At 40.7% G+C, this 23,970-nt stretch overlaps 3 protein-coding genes across 4 annotated transcripts in view; all 3 read left to right on the top strand.

The window, feature by feature from the left end:
- The window catches only part of LOC110054927 (uncharacterized), a 44,627-nt gene extending 20,657 nt beyond the window's left edge, over positions 1 to 23,970 (top strand). For both annotated transcript variants that reach the window (XM_089290382.1, XM_089290383.1), the window contains exons 16-27: positions 7,563 to 7,718; positions 7,831 to 7,987; positions 8,228 to 9,158; positions 9,493 to 9,593; positions 10,310 to 10,827; positions 10,939 to 11,102; positions 12,305 to 12,463; positions 13,093 to 13,311; positions 13,872 to 14,009; positions 14,594 to 14,708; positions 17,162 to 17,295; positions 20,195 to 23,970. In XM_089290382.1, the coding sequence (XP_089146508.1) occupies positions 7,563 to 7,718; positions 7,831 to 7,987; positions 8,228 to 9,158; positions 9,493 to 9,593; positions 10,310 to 10,827; positions 10,939 to 11,102; positions 12,305 to 12,463; positions 13,093 to 13,311; positions 13,872 to 14,009; positions 14,594 to 14,708; positions 17,162 to 17,295; positions 20,195 to 20,302 (2,900 nt within the window). In that variant the 3' untranslated portion in view covers positions 20,303 to 23,970. The remainder of the gene's footprint in view (positions 1 to 7,562; positions 7,719 to 7,830; positions 7,988 to 8,227; positions 9,159 to 9,492; positions 9,594 to 10,309; positions 10,828 to 10,938; positions 11,103 to 12,304; positions 12,464 to 13,092; positions 13,312 to 13,871; positions 14,010 to 14,593; positions 14,709 to 17,161; positions 17,296 to 20,194) is intronic.
- Positions 638 to 2,858, top strand: LOC149112511 (adenosine receptor A2a-like). Its single transcript, XM_089289676.1, has one exon. The coding sequence runs from the start codon at positions 708 to 710 to the stop codon at positions 1,653 to 1,655; it is 948 nt and encodes a 315-aa protein (XP_089145802.1). The 5' UTR covers positions 638 to 707; the 3' UTR covers positions 1,656 to 2,858.
- On the top strand, positions 5,395 to 6,730 carry LOC149112510 (adenosine receptor A3-like). The gene has a single exon (XM_089289399.1). It carries the CDS (start codon positions 5,586 to 5,588, stop codon positions 6,516 to 6,518), a length of 933 nt encoding a protein of 310 aa, XP_089145525.1. The 5' UTR covers positions 5,395 to 5,585; the 3' UTR covers positions 6,519 to 6,730.

Raw genomic sequence — 23,970 nt, 5'->3', positions numbered from 1 at the left:
ACTTGTGGAGCCGACATTGGGATAAATAATTACTTCATTGCAGGAGTCGGTTTGCGGAGTGCTTTACGTAAATGGTTCTGTTCGCCACAGGAAACGACAGTAAATGTTTACATTTTATAAAGACAAAGTGTCAAATACGTGACGTAATGGAACTACATTGTAATACTGATGTGTGCTTTTGAATGCTTTTCCGTTTATTTAGTTTTGATTTGTTCAAGTGGTAACTATAACCCACACATGGATAATGGAGCATTCGTTTCGCACGTGATATGCGCGGTATGTGAAACTAGAAACAGTTTCCAGATGTACAATCAATTACTAACATTGTGTTTTTGATTTGTTATTTCTATGAAAATATTAAGTGACTATGTTCATAAAATCTCTCTTATGCAGGTGCTAGTTTTGCTAAGTCCAAAATTCAAGGGAGTTTTGTTTTGGGGGTTTTCACAAACATTAAGATTGCTTAGTAAACCTTAAAAAGAGACCAGTGAAGTTTATTTCTTGGTTTTAATGGAAGCGGTAATTAAACACCTGTATGTAAATTAAAACTGTCGTTTTAATTATACCGCCAACGTAATGAATTACTCACTTTCATCCCAAAAAACGTGACCAAATTTTCAAAAAAAATATTGCGTCTGAAAGATTGATTTGTGGAATACTTACCTTGTGGCAAGGAAACGAATATCTAGTTTCGTGAAAAATCTTTAATGGATGTAATGGAGAATTCATCTTGTGAGCTGTTGACACTTAGTTATCCGAATGTCTCCGAAGTAGAAAACCTCCGTTGGACCATTCTTGTTAATTTTATGTTGAACATTTTCCTGTCCTATACCGCCATCATGTTGAACGTTGTAACAATCCACGCTATAAGGAAGACTTCGTCGTTGCCAGACACTTTGAAGACACTGCTCTTGAATCTTGCTGTTACAGATGTCGGTGTTGGATTAATTGTTCAACCAGTTTACACTTCGCTCCTGGTCAAATGGTTACAACAAAATGGTGAAGACTGCAATTTCAGGCATGCATTTGTCATGATTTCGTCGACGTTCTGTCTAGCTTCGTTCTTGGGTGTCGTGGCTGTAACTGTAGACAGATTCTTAGCAATTCATCTTCATCTCAGATATCAGGAACTTGTGACTCATAAGCGTGTTTTTGTTGTGGTGATCTCATTATGGCTTCTTAGTGTAATTTTCCCTGAGGTAGTGTTGTGGTTGCTGTCGGATATGTACTCACTTATGACATTTACTCTTGGAATTGCTGGTCTATTTCTTACAACATTGGTATACATCAGAATTTACTTAACCGCACGACGCCACAAGAATCAGATTCAAGCCCTGCAAGTACAAGACTTAGACGAGAATAAGGAAATGGCAAGGTTTGCTAGCCTCGTTAAATCTGCAGTCGGTATATACTACGTATATCTCGTGTTTTTGATTTGTTACTTGCCTTTCTTGATCTGTTTGGTCGCCACTGAAATGAACGGGCCCACTATTCCTTTGAAAAGTTGGTTTATTTTCTCATTGACTTTCATATTTCTTAGTTCTTCTTTGAATCCAGTGATGTACTGTTGGAAGATGAGACACATTCGACACGCTATCGTGGACATACTGCGGAACATGCCGTGTCTCAGAAATCGCGTATTTCAATTATCTTAGGACCGGAAGTATTATACTATGTATTCCCCACATTTATTGTTGTTATTGTTGAAAAAGGTCTTTTGTATCTAACATGAACTGCGAGCAGTCTAACTTAGCTGCCTGAAGACAAACGAGATCGTACCAAACTATACAGCTTTTTAGATTCTTGCATATTTTATGATTTATTTTATTAATTAATCATTTATTTATTTATTTTATGCAGGACCCATGTTGATAGCAGTTTTTATAACTGAAATGGTCATCCTGTATAAATATGTTTATTTATTATTATCATCGTTAAATTGACAAAGTCCTAATAGTTGTTTAGAGCATGTGTGCGCGTGCAAGTTGTAATATAGCTTTAAGCGCTCTTTATCTGTTTAACAGAAAAGAAGCCTCCACTGTGCTCGATCTGTTCTGTTATCAAGCACGCAGGAAGCGGTAGAGCACGATTGAAGTGTAGGGGAAAACACGAGACGTAGTTGAGTGTGTCTACCTACTTCTTGAGTGCTCTACCGCTTCATAAGAGCTTTACACTCAACAGAACAGAGCACAGTCGAGGTTTCTTCATTTGATTTATGATAGAGAACCCATGAATTTCCTCACACAGTCAGTTAATATTCTCAAACCAAACTTCATTTTCCAAACGAAGGAAAGTGGCGTAAGTGTGCATCTGTACTCTGATAAAGCACGCTAAAATAAGCCTATCACAATCCTTGTTAGAACTGTTCGAATAATTTGATTGGCCAAAGAGACAACAGCTGTCAAACGCAAACTGGACTTTAGCTAAACTTTCGGTTTTCGAGTGGCTTTCGAGAGAACAACGATCGCTTCAAAGTTCGCTTTTTGGTTTAATTTAAACTTAAGGATCAAAAGGTTTCTTGTTCATCGGAATCCGGCCGCATTGTGGCTCATGAAAACGTGCGCTTTTCCAGTGGAAATTTCGAAACAAAGAACTCAAATCTTGCGGATGAAAATGCGAAATGTTGAGCTGTATTTCAAGCTGTCCATCTAAATGAGGGATTGATATTGCTCAGTAATTTCAGACACGCTTTAGTTTAATGGTAGTTTTATGTTAGAAGAACGGAAAAAGGTATTGTAAATGCCTGGAATAAATTTGTCACATAAATAAGAACAGTAGAGAACTTTCAAGCTATATTATTTTCTTTCTTGTGAATGAAAAGCTGTTTTACGGGCTATGTTATCGTTACTTTCAATTGCATTACATAAACTTGACAGCTGGAAGTCTTTAGTCTAGTAGTTGATTCTCTTTGTAGCGCAACACTTCTTTTTCGGGGGAGAGGGTACCAAAAGATAGGGTTAAAAGTTCCCGCTTTGCAATTGTTGTTTAGTGTTTTATTCGTGACAGTTAAGAGCCCTTTCGAAATATGACACGCTCACTCGTCACGTGCCAGATTCAAGAAAGATAACAGAAAACGTGTTGTTATTACTGAAATGATCTTCAGTTGAATGGTGTTTTTACTTAAGTCTATTCACTTGAAACAGGAAGATCATAGGACTTGTCTTATAACCGGACGGTTTGGCTTTGAAAGCGTCTCAAGGAGTAATGTGTTGGGTATCGTTGTTGTTTGTTTTGGCTCGTAGTGCACTTGTCCCAAACGAGCCGTCGTCGAAATAGAGCTCGTGACGAGCCAAGCGAACGCATGCGTAGAAGTCTTGAGCTGCGCTTGAGCTATGTCCACGCGTGCGAATGAAACTACAGTTTCGTTTCGGTTTTTTTTTTTTTAACATTTTCGTTTTGTTTGATCTTTATGACAATTGGCATGTAATTGATTCATGTTTCAGTTGTGGTGCACGAGGGAAGTTCGGAGAGTGCGAAAGAAACCTGGGAGGTTTTGTATACCGAGTTTGATAGCCCGGATTTGCTAGCTAGTTTATACTTCCGAGTCTGTATTTATTCAATCTCGTTCCCGGAGTCTTCGTTCCCCTCGACCAGCGGTCGGAAAACGAGAGCTCTGGGAGCAACCATTTCAGGCCTGCGCCATAGATGCAGACTGCGCAGTGAAACCGATGGGCAGAATTCGGTTATTTCAAAATGGTTGGTCCCAGAGCTCTCGTTTTCCGAACGCTGGTCAAGGGGAACGAAGACTCTGGGAACGAGATTGGTATTTATTAAGTACGGACATTGTTCCTATCCACGTGCAAACTCATTTTTTTATCAAGTATGTAGCTATTAAAGGATCTTCGTTTGGTGGAATCCTTAAAGATATCTCATTTACCACGTCTGAAAAGTCGAATTTTGGGACAGTTTTTCCTGTTTTACCAAAATATCACCTGTTTAATAAACCCCGCTGTCAGGCCAGTGACGTTTATATCTTTTCCTTGGTTGAAATGTGATCAGCAATTGTAGACCGACATAAATACAAACAGCAGTTTTATTTTAATTTGACAGCAAACTCAGATAATTTATCATTCTCAAAAAGTTTTTATATCGTAGTAAAACTGTTGTTTTGAAGGCAAGAAATACCTTCGATTCGAAGATTTTCTTTAATTGCACGTTGTTTTATTAGTTTGTGTAACAAACGAGAGCACAACTCGAGTAACTTACATGAAGTCTTTGTTTTATCAGTTATGACAAGTTGCATCTATTGCCATCCATGTTTATATCGATCATTTCATTTTGCTCTGTCTTTAAAAAGATATATAAAGTGATTTTTTCTAACGCAACAAGGACCATGGATTATTTCCCAACAAATGCTTGACCAAAACAGCGACTCCAGGAACAGTTATGCCTTCGCGCATGAGCACGTTTAGAAATGAAACAGAAAAGAGCGTGAAATATTCATTGTGTGCCTTAGTCTGCTTCGTCCTGTCTATTGTACCGCGTTAAGAAAATTATGAATGAATGCATTCAAATGGTCTCGTTACCATTGATCTCTCCTACTTGTAACCAGTTCTCGGGGAGACTTTGGGACCAACATTAAGTTTATTAGTGTCTTAGTAGCGATATTCGTGTTAGGCGGCTTATAGTTTAGGTCGCTATTCGAGTCGCTGAGTTTGTTAAACAATTGTCATGGTTTTCTGGATTGATAAACCGGATGTGATCATAGTACAAAAGGTGCGCTATTTATTAATGACGTTTTCATCGTTATGACGAAGCAAAGGGTTAAAGTGCTAAAAACAATCTTTATTATTTATAGCAAGTGTTCTTCTTCATGTTGTGCTGATCTTCAAACAATTCATTACTGTTGGTAAAGCTATCACCGACACTTGGTGATGGAGAGTTCGTTGTGCACTCCACATGCCCGGCCCTTGAAACTGAAAGCAGTATGTAGGTGTACCATTGATTAGCAACGAAACGACTTTATAAAGACACCTGTTTCGTTTTGCCTTATTTTTGAACATGGGAAATATTCATGTGCACGTGCTGACTTATTTTTGTTCAAGCATGTAGCTAAGGGTCTTCGTTCGGTAACATCCTTAACGAAATTTCAATTATCACCTTTGAAATGTCCAATTTCGGGCCAGTTTTCCTTATGTTTTTTGGAAACACATTGTCGCGCCATTGACGTTTATGTCTTGGTTTTGTTCTAATCAATTATTAGAAAGTTCAAGACCCCCGTATTAATTCTTCATCATGATTCACTTACTGTCAGTTTTAACTGTATTTTATGACAACAGAACATCTGAATTGACTTGTTGCGGAAATACTTCGTTTACTTAGTGTTATGGCTTAATTAGGAAGAACTAGTATTAACTTTATTTTATGACAACAAGATGTCTGAAGTGGCGGGTGACAACATGACATCTGAATTGACTTGTTGCGGAAAGACTTCGTTTACTAAGGGTTATGACTTTAATCAAGAAGAACTACTCATATTAGCTTAAGGGAACCCAGTGGTTTGTGTCGTTGAGAAAGGAAACTGTCTTAGCTTGGTAAAATTTATGTGAAACGCTCGGTCACTTGAAGAAACTTCTGTCGAGACGATGAGGAAATCAGCTTGTGAATTGCTGCTGCAGACCTTCCCCAAAATAATCGAATTTGCAGACCTCCGTTTAACTTACATTGGTAATTGTGTCGTGAATATTTTTCTTTCCTATACCGCCGTCATGTTGAATATTGTGACAATTCACGCTATAAGGAAAACTTCATCGTTACCAAAGACTTTGAAAAAATTGCTCGTGAGTCTTGCTGTTTCTGATGTTGGTGTTGGTTTGTTGGGGCAGCCTTTTTACACCTCACTTCTGGTAAAATGGTTACAACAAAACAACCCCGGCTGTAACATCTATATGGTATTTATATTCATTATAAGTGTGTTTTCCTTGGCCTCTTTCTTGAGTGTTGTGGCTCTAAGTGTAGACGGGCTCCTAGCTATTCATCTTCATCTCAGATATCAGGAACTTGTGACTCACAAGCGTGTTGTTGCCGGGGTGATCTCAATATGGCTGCTTAGTGTGTTTTTTCCTTTGATGGTGTTCTGGATTCCGCCCGATATCTACTCACTTATTATTTTATTTCTTGGAGTTATTGGTCTTCTCGTTACAACAGTGGCCTACATCAGAATTTATGTAGCAGTACAACGCCACAAGAATCAGATTCAGTCCCTGCAAGTTCAGCAAGTTGCAGAGAACAGCGAAATGGCAATTTTTGTTAGCCTTATTAAATCTGCGGTCGGTACCTTCTACGTATACATTGTGTTTTTGGTTTGTTATTTGCCTTTCACTATCAGTTTGGTCGTTCATAACATCGGTGGTCCCAATATCGAATTTAAAAGAATTTTGCTTTATTCGTGGACGGTAATGTACCTCAACTCATCTTTGAACCCAGTAATTTACTGCTGGAAGATGAGACACATTCGACACGCTATCATGGACATACTGCGGAAAATGTCTTGGTTCAGAAATCGCGTATCACAGTGATCGTAGAACCAGCCATACTATGCTATGGTTCAGAACATTCATTGTTGCTATCATCGATAAACGGCACCTTCTGCATATACTAATGACTACACGCAGTCAGAACTCTTGCTGAAATAAAAAACTGATTAAATGAAGGGATTGATGTGGCTTACTTATTTACGGCTCCCTTAGTTCAGTGGTAGCTTTATTAATCGAAAAAGATAAAAAAAAAAGTAGCTTAAATAAATTTATGCTATATTTTCAGCAGAACAGATAAAGTCTTGTTCGTTTCTGTACGCAAAAAGCACTTCCAGTTGCCGTGGTATTGTTCTTAGCGTGAGAATCGAGAAACCAGAAGTTGGACAGGACCCCCCCCCCCCCCCCCCCCCCCCATAGCTACGCTCCTGGGGGCAACCCAGTAGCTCATCAGAGCTGGAACTTTAAAACTCCAGCCTGCTGAGCTTGCAGGGGCTAGGAATATTGTACTTTCCCTCCCCTGGATGGAATGCTAGACCATCGCAGGTTTCCTCCCGCATTTTGTCAGGTCAGTCCATGATTCGTCAGCACCCATTTCAATGTCCGGGGGCATGGAGGCATGGGTAAAGGACTGAACACAAGAGCTCTGGCCAGGCTCCATGAGGCGCCTCCCTATTGATATCAACATCGAATTGACGCCTCACGGCACGGAGACAGACAGACAATGATAAGAAAAATTCTGCGATTTAACCACAGAAACCTTGAAAACTCTAGCGAATCGAAAAAGCTTATAACTGACCTAATATGGTTTGACACGTTTAATACGGCTAGATAAATTGGGAACGCAAAAAATGTAGGCAGTGCATCGCCCTTTTTCGATTTATTTTTATTTAAGGTGCGAACAATATTACCGGAGAAATGATGAGAAATGATTTTAAATGTCTTCTAGAAAATCGGTGCGTCTTGAATTCCTAGTAACGCACTTTACTTTAGACGTATATTGGAGTTTTCTGATTACCTCAAGGAAACAGCCCCTCCTTTCAACGTCGTTTGCTTCATCTTTTGATGTCACTGTGTTCTTGTCTTCAGGATCAAAACCCAGTGGTGGAGGCGGCGGCGGCGGGGGAGACTGGTTAGGACTGGGCGGTGGCGATGACGATGGAGGCCTGGATCTAAATGAAGTTCCCCTCAAAACAAACACACCGTTTCCCAGAGAGAGCGCAAAGGACTCGCCAAGCACACAAGGTACATGCATGTTTTTCCTTTCATTGTTACAAGTTGCTTGCGTAACACTTCTTTTTCCATTCCTGTTCGTTTTCCACAACCCTTTAACGTTATGTCATTTCTCCGAGTTCAGCTCCCCCGGAACGTCAAGAGAGGCAAGCGTCACCGCCAAGAAGGGCCGGCCGGCGCCGGGGGGACGGTGATAATGATGAGTTCTTACGCATGCTGGGAATCACTCCTGACGAGCCTCCGAAGCCAAAACAGGTGGAGTCAGCTGATGACAGCGGCAAGTAAGTTTATAAGCAAGTAGGATTTTCAGCGAAAGTGCGCGTTTTCCCTGTCATGCTTACCCTAAAGTGGAGGTTCATGGCAAATGCTCGTTCATGGCCTCATTCTCGAAGCGGCGACCGATAGACTAATTGGCTGCCTGACTCACTGATAAATTGACTGACTGACTGACTGACTGCCCATTGATTGACTGACTGACTAATTGGCTAATTGATTGATTGATTGATTGATTGATTTGTCAGGTCGTCATCTTTCCCATGGGAGTCACCAGGAGGCAGTCCAAGGAGAGGAAGACGGTGGCGTGATCAGGCGAGTCCACAAAGTTCGCTGGATGCACCAGATCCTGCACCTAGTCAGGGTGGTCCTGTGCATAAGCCACAGCCAACAGCTGGACAGGAGGGTCCCCTTGACAGGCAGCAGCTGGCAGCTGGTCAGGGAGGTCCGCTAGACAGGCCGCAGCAGGATCAAGGTGAGGGTGGTCCCTTAGATAACGAGGAAGCTAGAAGGAGAGGTATGCAAGGTAAACGCCAAGCATCTTTTAATCAGGACACACCAAGACCTGGAACTGAACAGCAACCGGTTAATCGACCTCCAGTACAAGTTCAGCCTGGATCACAGCTGTACCCTGCACAGGCCAGTGTCGTTCCTCCTGCTTCAATACCTACTGCAGTATCACATGTACCACCCCCGCAGTCAGTTCCAGTACAACTCGGCCCTCCCCATCCACAGGAATATCCATCACAGCAGCCATATACAGCCAGTCCCATCTCCCCTCAGGGCAACATTCCACCGCAAATGGGAGCCCAGCCATACACTCATCAATCGTATCCTCAGTACCAATCTTCTCCTTTCGCTTTGCCTACCGGCCAGAATCTACCCCAGACCCTTTCCTACCAACCTCAGTACCAGTCCCCTGCTGGATTTCAATCCTCGTCCCAGATCCCTCAACCAACATCGCTGGAAAGACTCGAAATGACAAAGCTGAAAGCTGAGAGTGAGCTGCAGCAGAGTCGATTGATGGAGTATGAGGTGGCAAATGAACACCGCGAACAGCAGAAGATGCGGCTAGAGGAAGAAGTGAAAGAGCTGATGAAGAAAGTACAGGAGATGGAGGGCATCAGGCACAAGAAGGACTTGGACGCCACGAGTAAGGTGTCAGAGTTAGAAGGAAAGGTGAGATTTCTCTCTTTTATTCAACTGATGGTTTTTTTCATAACTCTTCTCTGTTGCTGCTGTACAAAAACTTGCACCTGCTACCTTTATGTACTACAAGGCAGCTGTTGGTTTGAAGCTATTGGTTCTCTATGTTGTGTACGTTCGTTTTGATTAGCCACTAAGGAGCTTAAACAAACCATGACGGCAATGGCAACAAGAACGTCACCAAAGAAAAAATTTAATGAGCGAAACAATGGTTATGGACATGCATTTATAAATCTTTGTACATTTTATCTTGACTTTTTTTTACCCATTTCACGAATACTTATGGGTAAACTTTACCTTTATCCAGGTCCGCCGTTTAGAACTTGAGCGAGAGCAATTGTTGTCCACGTTTGAGGCACTGAAAAAGAGACACAAGGATGAACTGACTAATATCGATTCTTCTCACAAGTAAGAAAATTGTTATTCAACCCAGCAGTTGAGAGATCACACCTTCACCTATCGCTTGGGTTATTTGTTTGATTTTCACCCTCTTGTATCCACGCCTCGATTTTCCCCGCTTCGTCGAGTCCAGTCCCTACTCCACCTGAAGAAGAGATGTTTAGGGGAGGATTGTAATATTACCTCGTTTTTGTTTGTTTTTTTGTTTGTTTTTTTGTTTGTTTTTTTGTTTTTTTTTACAGCGGCTGGTAATCGAGCGAAAAGTCCACCCCATGTAAAAATGTTCCATTCATATCCAGAAACGTGTTTATTTGAGTCCAGTTTTATGACAAGAGCTTGCTAGGCTGAATTACACATGGCATAGGGTTAAGACATGTTCCTTCTTGGCTTCCTTGGGAAAAGTAATAAGTCAGTAAACCGCCTATGATACAGAAATGAAAGAACAAACAGCTCGTGCTAAACTATGCATCATGTGAAGTTGAATGTTGAAAGAACACGGAATGCTGTAAAATAATGAAAGAAATGGAGTGGTACTGTATTATGTACCCAACAATTTTCACCTTGTCGATCGGCATACAGAATCGTGCGGACCGGCTGTAGTATTTGTTGATATATAGAGGAATACGACAGACACATTTCCTGACACCAGATATGTTGTGTGCTAGCTCCGTAACTGCCATTGTTGTGCAATTTCTTTTACTAATCTACCTTTCATTATTCACAAGATCTCACTTGAAGACTTTGGAAGACTCTTATCAACGTCGCGAACAAAGACTGAAAGACGAGACCGACCTAATCATCCAGCAAAACAGCGAAAAGTTAAGAATCTTGGAGACTGAAAAAGCTGACTTACAAACATCTCACAACCGAAAACTTTCAGCTCTAGAGACAGCGAAAAACAACGAGATAGAAACACTAAAAGACCTTCATCGGCGAGCGTTAGAGCAATTTCGCGCAGAGCACGAAGAAGAGGTCGCGCATCTGAGAAGGCTCAAAGAGCAAGAGGTGTCAGCGGCTACCAGTGCGCATGCTCACACCAAGTCGCTCCAGTCTCTCATGGATCAAGTGTTAAACTCGACTCGTGAAGTGAGCGACTTACGTCAGAAGATCGAGGTCACTCATAAGAGTAGTCTTGATGAGCGCGAACTCTCCGCCAGGGCCCGGGACGAGTACTTGAAACAACTGCAGGAGAGGTTGCACAGGCAGCAATCTGAAAATGACGAAGAAAGGACCAGGTTACAAGGCAAGTAATTTCATCACTTGTTCGTAGTAAATAACTAAAAATTATGAATAAGTGAGATTTTTTATAACAAGTTCACTTACCAGCCAAATACACGCTTTTTCTCTCTTACAGGCCTGGTCTCCAAGATGGAACTACACATGCGTGAACAGACGCGTCAGGTTGATCAAGAGAGATGGCGTTTGTCTCAGGAGGAGTCTCGACTGAAGGCTCTTCAGGCAGCACTGGAGGACGAGCGACGAATCACAATGGAACAGCTGTCTTCACAAAGAGCTGAGGTAAATGATCTTAATCAATTTTCGTTTTGACTGAAGTATACAAGTGACCAAGATGAAGGAAGTCATAGGTAAGGCAAAGTGTCTTCAGTGATGTACCACCAAATTCTCAAAACAAACAATAAAGGAACTGTTTGGCGTTCGGTGCGAAGAGTCAATTTAAGACTTCAATACTGGGAAAGCAAGTTTTAAAAGATAAAAAATCTTCTCCAGTTGGCTGTGTTGGTATGTAAAGATCAGTGTGCCACAAGACACAATTCGTTTTCAAGAAAGGTTGAATAGTTTATAACCTGCGAACTGGAGTGTTTTTGTAGCCTCAGTATGCTTTTGTTTTGTAACCCGTGTATCTATGTACGTTTAATCACGCTTGTCGGCGAAATAAAACTATTTGTATAGGTAATCATACGGTTTCGAGTTCAATTTGGAATTAATTTGCACGGGTGAGTTTTTTAAAAAGCTGAAATTGCACGAGCCGCTTCGGCGAGTGCAATTTCAGCTTTTTGAAAAACTCACAAGTGCAAATTAACTCCAAATTGAACGAGAACAACCGTATGATTACTTATTAATAATATAAACATGAAAAAATTCGCGCGGAGGAAGTGCCGGAAGATCTTTCTTGAAGCTATTTTTTCTCATTTGAGAAAACTTTTTTCAAAGTTTCAGCACAAAATTTTCACCATCATTTAACATGATATCATTTTCTTAGAAAAGTTGCTATTTTCTTACAGTCAATCATAATCCAGAATTTCGATGTGTAATTTGCACTGTTGTTACACTTTTTACACTGATGTTACACTTTTTGCACTGGTGTTACACTTGAACTGCACTGCTCTTAGCCAATCAGAATCGAGTAATTTTTTCATGTGTATTATTAGGCGGGGAAGTTACAATTTTACCTCTTTATGTGGGTGTTTCCATTTGATTAAAGTGAAAGTGTATGGATCAACGCACGAGCGGGACAAAACAACCCTGAGAGCGCGAGCAAAATGAAAACCACAGTGGACCGGCGCGATCACAGTTGGCTTTGGTCGTATGATACTAAATTCTCAATAATTCACTGAGTCGATATCACACCCGCTCCAAAACCCATTGGTGACCTGTCATATTCAATATGTTTGGCTGAGAGCGTGACGGCCTTATGCGCCTACTGGCGCGATGAGAAAAGATGATGATGATATCCAATGTGGCTGTTTTCTTGCCTTTAGGTACAGCGCGCCCGTGATGACCTGGTGCGAGAGCAAAGAACCACCATGACTCAAATCCAAGAAGAGCGGCGGTCACTGGCCACAGAGCGTGCCCAGCTCTCCTCGGCTCACAGAGACCTGATAAGTAGAGAGAAACTGAAGACTGAGACGAGTGTGCAGGTTAGTAATCTTTTTGTTTTTCTAACTCTGGATATGTATTGTCAAGTGGACAATTTTGTAGGCTTGTGGTCCCATTCCATTTCTCTACCCTTAGATTCTTGGCGTCCTCGAATGTTCCAAACTCCGCAAAATTGGAACTAAAAACTTAATCAACAGGGCTAAACTGGGCTAAATACATTGACACTTAAATAAAGTTCTTACTTACTTACTTGAGTTGAAACCTCTGTCATTGGTGGTTAGTTTTACACGCGACTTAGCAGACAAAGAGTAAACGTGAGCGCGGAAAATAATCTGATAACAGATTACTTGAGGCAACCGAAAATTGCTGAGTGAGAACGCTAGTCTCCTTCATTACAAACTCGGCCTCAATCAGTTTACTGCTTACTCGAAATTATGCTTGACAGCGGCTATGAAAGCTAGTCGTCAGATGAACTTTGAACTTCTCAGGGAGCCTAATTTTGAAATCTCTTGTTACGTAGAATCACAAAGAATCATCCCCATGCGTGTACTTGATACCTTGAACTAGGTTTCAGTCTCTTTTCAAGCTGTTTCATTTGTTTTTACAGACGCAGTTCTTGTAATTTATGCAATCTTTTCTTTCATTTTTAAATTTTTTTCCCTTGGTTTAGGCCGAGGCTGATCTGGGGGCGACTGCGGTGAAGATTAAAGAAGACGCCGCTGCCCTGAGTGTGCGGGAGGCTCAACTGAAACAGGAAGAGGAGAGACTAAGGAGAGAGAAACTTGAATTTGAGCGACAGCGGAATGGATTTGACGAAGAAAGGGACCGAATAGGAAAATTAGGCCTGGAAGTACAGAAGAGGTCACGAGAGATTGACGAACTTTGCTCAGTAAGTCACTGTTTTACTAGCGTTGACTGTGAAGCGGCAGGGTTAAAGGCCCCTAGTCAGCCACACCTTTGTTTTTGTTAACATGCGAGCGTTTGGCTATTATATTTCATTTGGAGCAAGTCGAAACGAAGGAAATCACTGTGAAACTACGAAAGGTAATTAAACAGACTCTCAGGAACACAACTTACAGTAAAACAATAAAATTTCGCATCAACATGCAATATCAATAATTTCGATGGCATCGAAAATGGCGGAGGCTGACTAGGGTTCTTTAAAGGAGTACAACAGATGTTGTCACGCCAGATTGTGTGAAGACTACGTCATGCTGTCTAAAAACATCTTAGAAAAAAAAGGGGGGGAGGTCAGATAATTCTCGGAGACGGGATATGTCACCTTGGCCGGCTCTTCCACAAAACGAGCTGGGCGTGCTTTTAAAATCGAATCTCTGAGACAGCGTTTGCACCGAGGATGGCGTTTTCCTCTTATCCTTTGTCGAAGAACACCTTGGATATGTTTCTGGGACATGATGCTGATCATTGACTCATCTGCTCTGTTCTCAGGATGCTGGTCGGGTGCGTGACGAGGGCGAGCAAGCCCTGGAACTAGCCGAACGGGTGAGAGTGAACGCTGAGGCTCAGCGAGCTGAAGCTGAAGGAATGTTCCTTGTCGCGCAAGAGAAAGAGCGACAGCTGGCCCAGGTATTTTTATCTTGATTTTATGAACAAGGAAGTAGGTTAACCTAAGGGTGCTAAGAGTGAGTAAAATATAATCAAGAGGAGATGAAGAGTAAGAGAATTAATTTCCATATTGGCCTTATTTCACGTTATTTTTAGATCACTGCCGCTTTCGGAAATCATAGTAGAGTTTAGCAATAGCCATACCTTGACGCGAATTTTGCTCATGTGAACAGCCCAAGAGGCTTTACACGCATTTTCATTCTCGCGCGACAGCATTTACGTAACGGGCGTGGGAACATTATTCGCGCACGAACTGGGTAGTATACCTAAAAGTAACTTGAGAGGGATTACTTTGGAAGTAAGACCTATCTGGAGGATTAACTCTCTCACCGTTAATCTTCTCTTGATCTAATATAGTTACTGTTGCTGACACGAATAAAGAACTGAAGGCATCAACTTAGGGATACTTGGCCTTTATTTTCAGAGCTTACATTTGTGTAATTCTTGAGAATAAGAAGAAAGATTGTCAACATTTCAATCTTTTCCGTCTTTTCCACGGCACCGGTCGCATTGTTCATTTTAAAATACTCCTTTCATGTTGCTAGGATCGTCTTGCTATCGCGCATGAGCGACGTTTGCTGGAGAAGGACAAGCAGACAGGGCGGTGCTGGCAGTGTGATGGACGGCGAACAAATCCAGCAGAACAAATACATACTTCAGGTAAAAGTCTACTTCACCAGCTAGCTGCAAGAGACTGAGTTCAGAGTTTCCTCTGGTCCTAGATTGTAATCTTATTACAAGAAAAGCCTCCACATTCTGTTCCATCGTCGCGCAATCTTTGAGGTTCACTTTCAACGTCGTCCCGTTGGAACGTTTGTGAAATCGCGGTTGTCACGAAACCTCAAAATACTAGCTCCGAAGTTGTCACGAAACCTTAAAATATTCCCTTGTTTGATACTGGTTCAGTGTTAGCGCACGCGGTAATCCATCTCGCATTATTTGGAAGGCAAAATTGCAAAGTGAAGCCCGGGCGGAGAGGTACGGGCGCAGGATTATTTTGATAGTGATCCGACAGGGTGACACTGAAGGGCTTAAAGTATAAATGGAGGGTATGGGTAACTGAGCAGACAAAACATTAGACGGCTGGTAACTCGAAGTAATCTTCTTCCATAATAATGCGGAATCTTGTCGATAATTTTCACGTCCGTTTTGGGATTTGGGCTACACTCTTTTTTTTTTATAAGAATATCTTTTATAAGTATATCGAGGCTGACATTTGCGAAATTTTAAGAATATTAGAAGCATAAACCCGAGGCTGAGATTTTGAAAAGAATATAATTTTGTGTGTTGAAAATTTGTAAATGCAATGCAATTATAAGTTTTAACTAAACCGTATAAAATTCTTCCATTCTCTAAACGACAAAACTTGCCAAAAAGCAACAAAAAACAGCACTAGCAGTATGTTCGATGCTATTAACATTTCTGCAAGAAGTTATGTGCGTCGTGTCAGACTATAATACCTGCAAGCTCGCTCCAAAATTACTTTAACACCATCCAGACACCAAATACATTCGAAAACAGAAATGTCATACGGTATAGTCTAACAATATTCACCAGAATATTTCAGCCTAAGATCGGCAGAAAAATAAAATATTCAGCCTCGGCCGGAAAAACAATATTCTTATAGAAACAAGAGTGTAGTTTAGAGTTGTGTCGGGAAATTATCAAAGAGTATGGTACATTGTTGGTGCATTCTATTTCTTCTTTAAATTATTATTCTTGAACTTTTCCCGCACACAGCTCCTGTGAAGGCTTGGTTATTAAAGCTTGCACCCTGAATATGTCTCTGGACTGATTTTCTTTTTATTAAAACCTACTTAGCTAGCATGTAGTCGTGCCTTTTCTTTTATCTTGGCGATTGAATATGTCAGTAAATTTTCCGTCATTCCGTCGTCAGTGTTTTCCGATTGCGGTGTAGCTGGGATTGTCGCCAGCGTTGTCCTGTGCATCGTGAATGGTAAAAGAGACTTTCCGATTTCCGATTTCTAATTTTAGACGTTCGTTGTGTCAAGTGGTTGGTGATTACATCAGGTTGATGTTCTCTTAGGAAATCCTGTACTTCCCGTGCGCTGCTTTGAACGTGGAAGACTGACAGGCATCCAAATTCGGGTTTCAGCTTCTAATTATATTAATATAGTCGCTCGTGCTCAAAATCCTCTACGGAAGTGCTCGCACGATTATTTGTTTTAAAATTTTGAACACTGTCCAGATTGAATCTTTATTTAAATGTGACCAAATTAACACATAATTTACAGTTTCGTACGTAATATAAGTAACAGGTAATATGATTACATCCTAGTCCAATTCGGAAATAATCGAATTCAAAAGGTCCCTGTGACTGCCAAATTAGACTCGACTTGCGGCCTCGTCCAATTTTGTCAGTAGTCGGAATTTTTTTCATCCAATTAATTATTTCCAAATTGGACAGTTTGTATTCCTGTGTCAAACACTAATTAAAGGCGTAAGGTCACTCTAGACAATTCTGGCTCGTACGAACAGATCTTGAAACTTACTGATGGTAATACTTTGAATGAGACAAAAACAAGTTTGAATGATCAAAACTGGACCAAATAGAAACGCATTGCATAAATTTTACGATTTCTGTCAAGTCGACGGTTGCTCAATTTGTATCGCGATCGATGGTATAGTTCCTAAAACTCATGTTTGGTCACGATGTAATTGATATTAACCATTACATTATTAGTATTTCATTGACATTTCTGAAAACGCCAAAAGCTGCCCGAGCTGCAGTCTAGAACAGGAACGCTGGAGTCAAACGATCGACTTATAATATGACTAAAGGTATCACCACCCGCCCCTCCCCCCCCCCCCCCTGCGCGCTCTCTCTCGTTTCCTCTAGTTTAATGTTGTCAGTTTAGAAGCTTGCGTTGCAACACTGATAAATGAGAGAGAGGCTGGTTACCTTTTCAATGCTCACTGAAGTGATCGTCAGTATCTCTACAAGTACAAGTTCAGTTGTAACTACTTTAACACTTCCTTGTTGGATTTTATGTGTCACAAAGGACGGTTCGTTCCACTCTGTGTACCCACCAGTCAGTTAGACGTTACAACCCGCTACTACGAAGAATCTGAATATTTTATTGCCTTCACAGATTCACCCGCAGTGGACACGTCAATCCTTACCCACCCCTCCCTGCCAATGTCAGCTCCTGGGACTCCTGATTTGTTGGTAAACAGTCTTGAGTTGAAAAGAACACTTCGGAAATGGTCCCATGATAAAGAAAAGGTAATCAGGGTGAAGTAACAAAATATTTACGAAACTCTCTCAGGCTTTTTAGGGAATTCCCAATGAGTGTAATTTAGGGACCGTTCATTTTTTATAAGGTAGGGGGGGCTGGTGGGATTTGGGGGGGGGCCATGCGAAAAAAAAATGGCTTTCGAGGGGGGGCCATCCCAAAAAAATAAGGGAAAAAGGGGGGGTCACGTGAAATATTTTAGTAAAACTTTAAAATGGCATAATGTTGGAATATCAAAAAAATTGCTATAGAATAAACATAGAAGGCAGGATACAAATTTATTACAAACTTTCCTTCTGCTTTAAAAAAACGTTTAGCGACAAAAAGCATTTGTAGCTACTGAAAAGAAGTATTTAACACTGTTATTTTCGAATGCAACTTTCACTGGCACTCATCTTCATCTCCGCTGTCGTCGAGTTCTTCGTCGCCGCTTGTGCTGCTATGGGAGTCTCTTTCACCAATGCTGCAAGAAGCAGCACTGCTTTCCGTCAGAGTGTACTCTTCAGGGTACATGAAGGTGTAAACATAATCTCTGACTTCCCGCTCAAGGCTGGTGGTGATTCTGCTTCTTGCAGCATTGGTGAAATAATTCCCTTCCAAGAGCTGTGCGATGTATGGCCCATCTCTTCTAAATATCGACGTGGTAACATCCTCAACTTTAAGACACTCTACCGGGACGGCCGTTCTAGGAGGGTACACAAGGCATTGTGGAAGATCATTTCCTAGCGGGTTTCCAACACAGATTCCATAAACTCGTTGGACGTTGTTTTCAGTCCGCTTCCTCTTTCTTTCATTTGACTTTCTGCGGTTTTCTTTTTTCCTTCTCCTTTTGTTGATGTGCTGTTTGAGTATGCCTTTGAATATGCTGTTATAATTGCTCTTCTTATTTTCTAGTGCTTCCATGTCCTACGTGACCTTCGTCAACTTAGCTTCTATACATTTGATCTGTTTTACATTAAAACTGTGGGCAAATTCTTCGCCCTGCTTTAAAGCAAGCCCATTGGACTGAAAGAGTGTGGAATCGTGTTCCTTTACATCTTTCAATTTGACATTCAACTTTTCCACCATTGCTCTGTGCTCTTTGATGGAGAAGTTCAGTTTTCTTCCATCACTGGGCTTCAACTGGTACCCTTGCATGGAAAACTCACTCGCCCTTTCTGAACAGCCATCCGCACCTAGAAAAATTGCTTCTTTTGCTTGTAAGATGTCAAACTGCCTGGATCGTTCAGCTGTAAACCTTTTCTTAAACCACTCGTCGCTTTCGCCATCATTGCGCATTTTGGAATGAGCCTCTTTCATGATGCTCATGTAGTAATGCGCTCTTTCCCCGATTGGATTAACAATATAAAGAAGAACGAGCATGGAAGTGGCAGGCTGGTTTTATCTGACCCAGAGAGCGTTGCTCTATTTGCAGATAAGTTTATTGTCAAATCGAAGTTTGTGGTGGATTATCTTCAGCATCTTGAAGTGCTGGAATTTAAAAGGAAAAAGAGAGCAGAAGAAAAGGCAAAGTTAAGTAGGGAGGAGGATTATCCTTGGACTGAGTTGTGCGAAGATCTAACCAAGCTTAAAAAGCTACGTGTTCCAGAACTAAACAAGTACTCAAACCACCACGGGCTAAAGCAGCATTTGAAAAGCAGCAAGAGTGAGAAAGTAAAGGCAATTGTAAGACATTCATGCTTGCAGCAGAAGAGTCCTGTCAGAGCTGGCCCACCAACACTGAGAAATGCCAGGACATTGACACAAAATGACAACAGGGCAAGTGCTGACAGCAGTGAAACAGATGAAAGTGACAATGATGAGTATGACAGTGATGCCATTGACTCTGGGGGAGAAGATGACTCAAGTGACATCACTCTTGCATTCATCAATTCAGATGAGGAAGATGCCAATTAGAGGCCAAATGCCACACGCTCAGGGCGAGCCATAACTAGGAGATCCTAAATTGACTTCTCTTTCTTTTGATTTGTTTTTTAAACAACAGCTCTCTGTCGTATAGAGATTGTAAATATTGTCTTCATAGTGAGCACAATAACGTGAAGTAGGGGGATAAAAGAGAAATATTAAAAAAGTTGAAATCTAAATATTGTTTGTTCAATTTTTTTTTGGGGGGGGGTCATCCCAAAAAATGTCCGCTATAAGGGGGGGCCATGTGAAAAAATTGGTAAGCTGAGGGGGTCATGCGATTTTTAAATGGTGCTTCCCAAATCCCACCAGCCCCCCCTCCCTCATAAAAAATGAACGGTCCCTTATGACTATTTAGTAACTAAGAATCACAGTAAATATAGACATATTAAAGTGATGAGATTTTGGGCGCAGAGGTTGTCGATATGGATGTTGCTAGGCAACTTAGCGTGTCATGATGACGACAAGCTGACGTAATGGCTTGTAGTGCTTCTGATTGGGCAGTAAGGATCGGAAACGATTTGGGTCCTTTACGAGTGTTCGCCTTACATGCTCCTCTTTTCCAGGCGGACAAGGATGAAGCCCTGAAACTTTGCATTGTAGAATTCACTGTGGACCGAAGTATCTAGCATTGAAAACGTCCCCAACATTATACAACGGTCTGTTGTATAACGTAAGGGGCCGTGTTCGTATTCTCGGTAATGGACTGGAACTAGCTTGCAATGGAGGCTCATGCGGGGGAATATCATTAAAAAGAGATCAACGTCATTTGCAGTTGAAAAGACTCCCCGCGTTAGCCTCAGTTGCAAGCTAGTTCCAGTCCATTACCGAGAATTCGAAAACGATCCATTAATGGTCACTTCCTATATTATTGTCTTCGTTAGATCATCATTTAAGGATTAATGTGAAGAATATTTTAATTTCATTGCTTTTCCAGAAGATAGCAACCAAGTCAAATTTGTCAAATTCTTGTCATTTTCTTAGGACGAGGAATTCCTTGAGCAGGAAGCCCAGTTCCTCAACAGACTACAGAGGTCACGTGATACCAGCAAACATAAGTCCAATGGTTCTCTGAATTCAACAGTTTACTAAATATGGTCACGTGAGTCGTGTATTTTCAGGCCTGTTTAGCAAGTCTACAGCTCTCAGTATGGCTCATGCGGCCCGTTGAACAAACTGAACGAATTATATACTAGTATTAAAACATATATTTTCACGATTACTTCTTTTGTTCCCAGAGTGTTTATAGTGGTTAGGTCAATCTTTTTTGCCTTCTTTATTTATTAGCTTCAGATGAAAATATACTTTCTCCTATTTACGGCTAGTAATCAGAATATGTGAAAACTGTACAAACTTGAATAATCAATGTGGGCTCAACAGACGTTTAGGGTCATTTTAAGGTCGTTTCAGTCTTGTTAAGCTTCCTTTTATTTCTGTTGTGTTTTGATTCATTTCAAGCCATCATCTTAACATTTTATATTACCTTTCTGAGAGCAGTCGGTACATGACAGAATACCTTAAAACTGGGATCTAACTCCTTTTAAATCTAATTTCTCATCGTTATCTTGTTCAGTAAATTATTAAACAGAAGGAAGAAGTGAATGGAGAAAATCGTAAGCTAAAGAACAATTGCTGGCCGAACTACCTCATTCTCAAACCTAACAGTAAACAAACGTTATGACGTTCAGTTAGGAGAATTGATCATTTGAGCTCGGGACTACTATCCGTCACATATTCGTACGTTTATAAAAGAACTTGCAAAATACGGAACTGATTTTTTTTGGAGGCGAGAAAAAAGCTAGTTGAACATGTTTGTGAACCAGCGGGCAAGTAAAATAACTTACTTTGTAGTGACCTGAACGGTAAGGGCAAAATTATCGTCTGTTTCAGCATTGTTACGAAGAAGTACAAACTATGATCACGATAAACGTCATTGCAAAATGACCTAAAAATATCTTCTAACTTCCCCGATAAGAGACATTATTGAGGGATCTTTTCTTATGAAAGACATGCCATTTGCTTAGTTTATTTTTGTTCATTTTCAAACTGAGTCTCTTGGACATTTTCTCATAAGCTGTTTTTGTTCGCTCTTGTCTCCCTGTAAAGAGCTTTACAAAGATAAACTACCCTTTTCGTTGAACTGAATTCACGGTCTTGAAGCTAAGTCACCCTCCCTCCTACGGTATTTAACTCAATAGCTCTCTTGCTACCGGCTTCCCTTCGCTGTCTTACAATGTAGACGTTTACAGCCGATCCTTTCGTTTTACTGAACTCAATGTAGACTAAATTAAACCATGACGTCAGTCATCAACTATTTATCGCGACGAAACCAAGTTCGTTCTGGAAAATTGAGGCTCTGTGCATATTGAGCACATTAAGCACATATAGTTTGAAGCCTAACTTACTGAATATGTTACATTCATAGACTGGACATCAAATGCTCTGTGCTAGATTTTTGCTTAAGATACGGCCTAGTTGGCCAGAATTGTCTGAAGACTAGCCATACTTGTACGCGGTTCTCTCATCGCACGAAAGAAGGAACAATGCTGCAGACGTCAACTGGCTGTGAAAGCGCGTTTTAGTTGACAACAAAGCAAGTTTATGTACGACAAGCACTCATGTAACACTTACAACTCTTGTCGTCACAATAGGGTCTCGATAGAAGCACATTCATTAATCAAGTCAATCAGTGGAACTATTAACCTTGGACTGTGACAAGACGTGCGCGTCTGGGCACTTCAACTCTTATTTGATAAGATCAATATTGAGTTTTTGAGGCATGACATTTGGAAAATTATGAGAGTCCATCTGTTGCTCCGAAATACAGTAATGTTCATTTGCCAAAAGTCAACTCTCTATATTGTATTAAGCACCTAAAATATTGGCATTTTAAGTTTTAATTTCTCCGTATAAACGTCTTTTGTTTTGCCTTCGTCCCTTCACTTTACGATACATTTGTATGAAACAACAACAGTTTTTGAACTTCGTGTCTTCCAGTCGTCCAGAGATGCTAGTAATTTGAAATAATTTCTAGATAATAGCAGCAAGTCTCTATCCTTGCATTGTGGGGGTTTTGATGTTTTAAAAAACGTTGTGACATCAATTGAACACTCTATAAAGAATTTGAGTAACGATAGGTATGGTGTAAATACTGTTACGTTTTCAAATAATTTTGTCCCTCTCTTCTTTACAAAACAAGAGACAAGTGGACGAGGCAGAAGCCACGCACCTCTTCGGAACCAGTAATTTAATTCGCTCCCCGTTTAACGCACTTCTTTTGTGTTAAGGGCTTGGTTCATTATTTCTGTCGTTTGTTCAATTGTTTTTCAGGCAACTAAAAGGTGCGTCGCGCCTCAGACAAGGCATCTCATGAAACTACAGTTCTAGTACCATTTGGTTGACTGCATAGGTCCGCCATATGCTTAATACATTATAACGAGACGACAAGGCAATCGTACTTTTTTTTCTTGTTATTGTTTAGAGACAGATTCTTTCTCCATTCAGTTGCCAAGGATACGTGACGGTTCACGTAAGCATCAGACTTAAGTTTGATCTTGACGCCATAAATAATTAGGAAAAACCAAAACTCTATATCAGTATTGTTGTTTTTTTCTCCATCAGTGTAATTAATAGTATTATAGCTTATTTGTGGCCAAGCACGGTAACTTACTGTTATTTGTTTTGCTACAGCTGGACTCGATACAAAGTGTGTTTTGCAATCTACAAACGAATACCATTAATATATTACTTTAAGATATAAACTCCGAGAGAAATTAAGCCACTTCTCGAATACTTAAAAACATTTTGAAGATTGCGTTGGTTAAATACCTTATCAACAAAGGATTCTAATTCAGGCTTGTCATAAAGAGCAGCCAGTAACAACCATGAGTTCATCATGCTTGACGTCATGCGGCAGGACGACACTTAAGCTGGTTTTCACCAACTTTGTTCCCAGGGCCTCTCTTCTGTTAGGTCATGGGGGCGACCATGGGAACTGCGAAGCAAAGTTACGTGCGCGGACTCGGTAAAGATGTTGATAATTTGAACCTTTTGTCAAGAACGTTTCCTAACAATAACCTATTACTCACCGAGCGCGAGGGCCGTACTGTGGAATATTGGCCCGAAGTCATGGCAATAGGGACCGAGCGCAGCGAGGTCCGTACCAAGAGCCGATATTCCCTTGTACGGCTCGAGCAAGCTACTAGGTCAGTAGAAGCCTTAAGATTACCAGGGAAATGGGGTTTACTCTAGTGACAAATCAATTGGCTAGCCTAGGTAACAAAATTTAGTTAAATGTCACATTGACTGGCGCGATCTATAGAATTCCTAGTAGTGATGTAATCTTAATTTCTCTCGTTTACCTTCTCATAACGAATTCAAATAGGTATACGTTATGAAAATGACGGATCTAATCATCTCATGACTTCGAAATGTTTTCACTTGCCCGCTGGCACTTGCTTAGCCTGACAAAGGCTATTTTTTAACGTGGTTTGCAAACGGCCCAGGCGATTATTCTACTTTTCCTACGATTTTATTTTGGAAAGTTCTAAGTGATCGCTAATCTAGTATTTTGTAAAATGACAAAACGCGAATCATTGTTAGCTCTCTTATGCTGATCGATCGAATTATTGGATCTATTCTCTTGTAGTTGGACAAAATACTGGTGTCCATAACATGTACAAAATCGTGTAAGTTAGAGATGAGATTGTACATATTTTATTATGTATAGTAAACCTAAAATAAACATTTTGATATCAAAA

This window comes from Orbicella faveolata, unplaced genomic scaffold, assembly GCF_042242905.1.
Source record: "Orbicella faveolata isolate gen_17 unplaced genomic scaffold, um_ofav_v1 contig_2, whole genome shotgun sequence".
In the NCBI taxonomy this organism is placed as follows: domain Eukaryota; kingdom Metazoa; phylum Cnidaria; class Anthozoa; order Scleractinia; family Merulinidae; genus Orbicella; species Orbicella faveolata.
Note: the sequence above shows the minus strand (reverse complement) of the source record. Positions and strands in the feature narration are given on the sequence as shown.

Coding starts and splice junctions, on each gene's coding strand:
- LOC149112511 (XM_089289676.1), top strand. CDS start 708: ATGGATGTAATGGAGAATTCATCTTGTGAGCTGTTGACACTTAGTTAT.
- LOC149112510 (XM_089289399.1), top strand. CDS start 5,586: ATGAGGAAATCAGCTTGTGAATTGCTGCTGCAGACCTTCCCCAAAATA.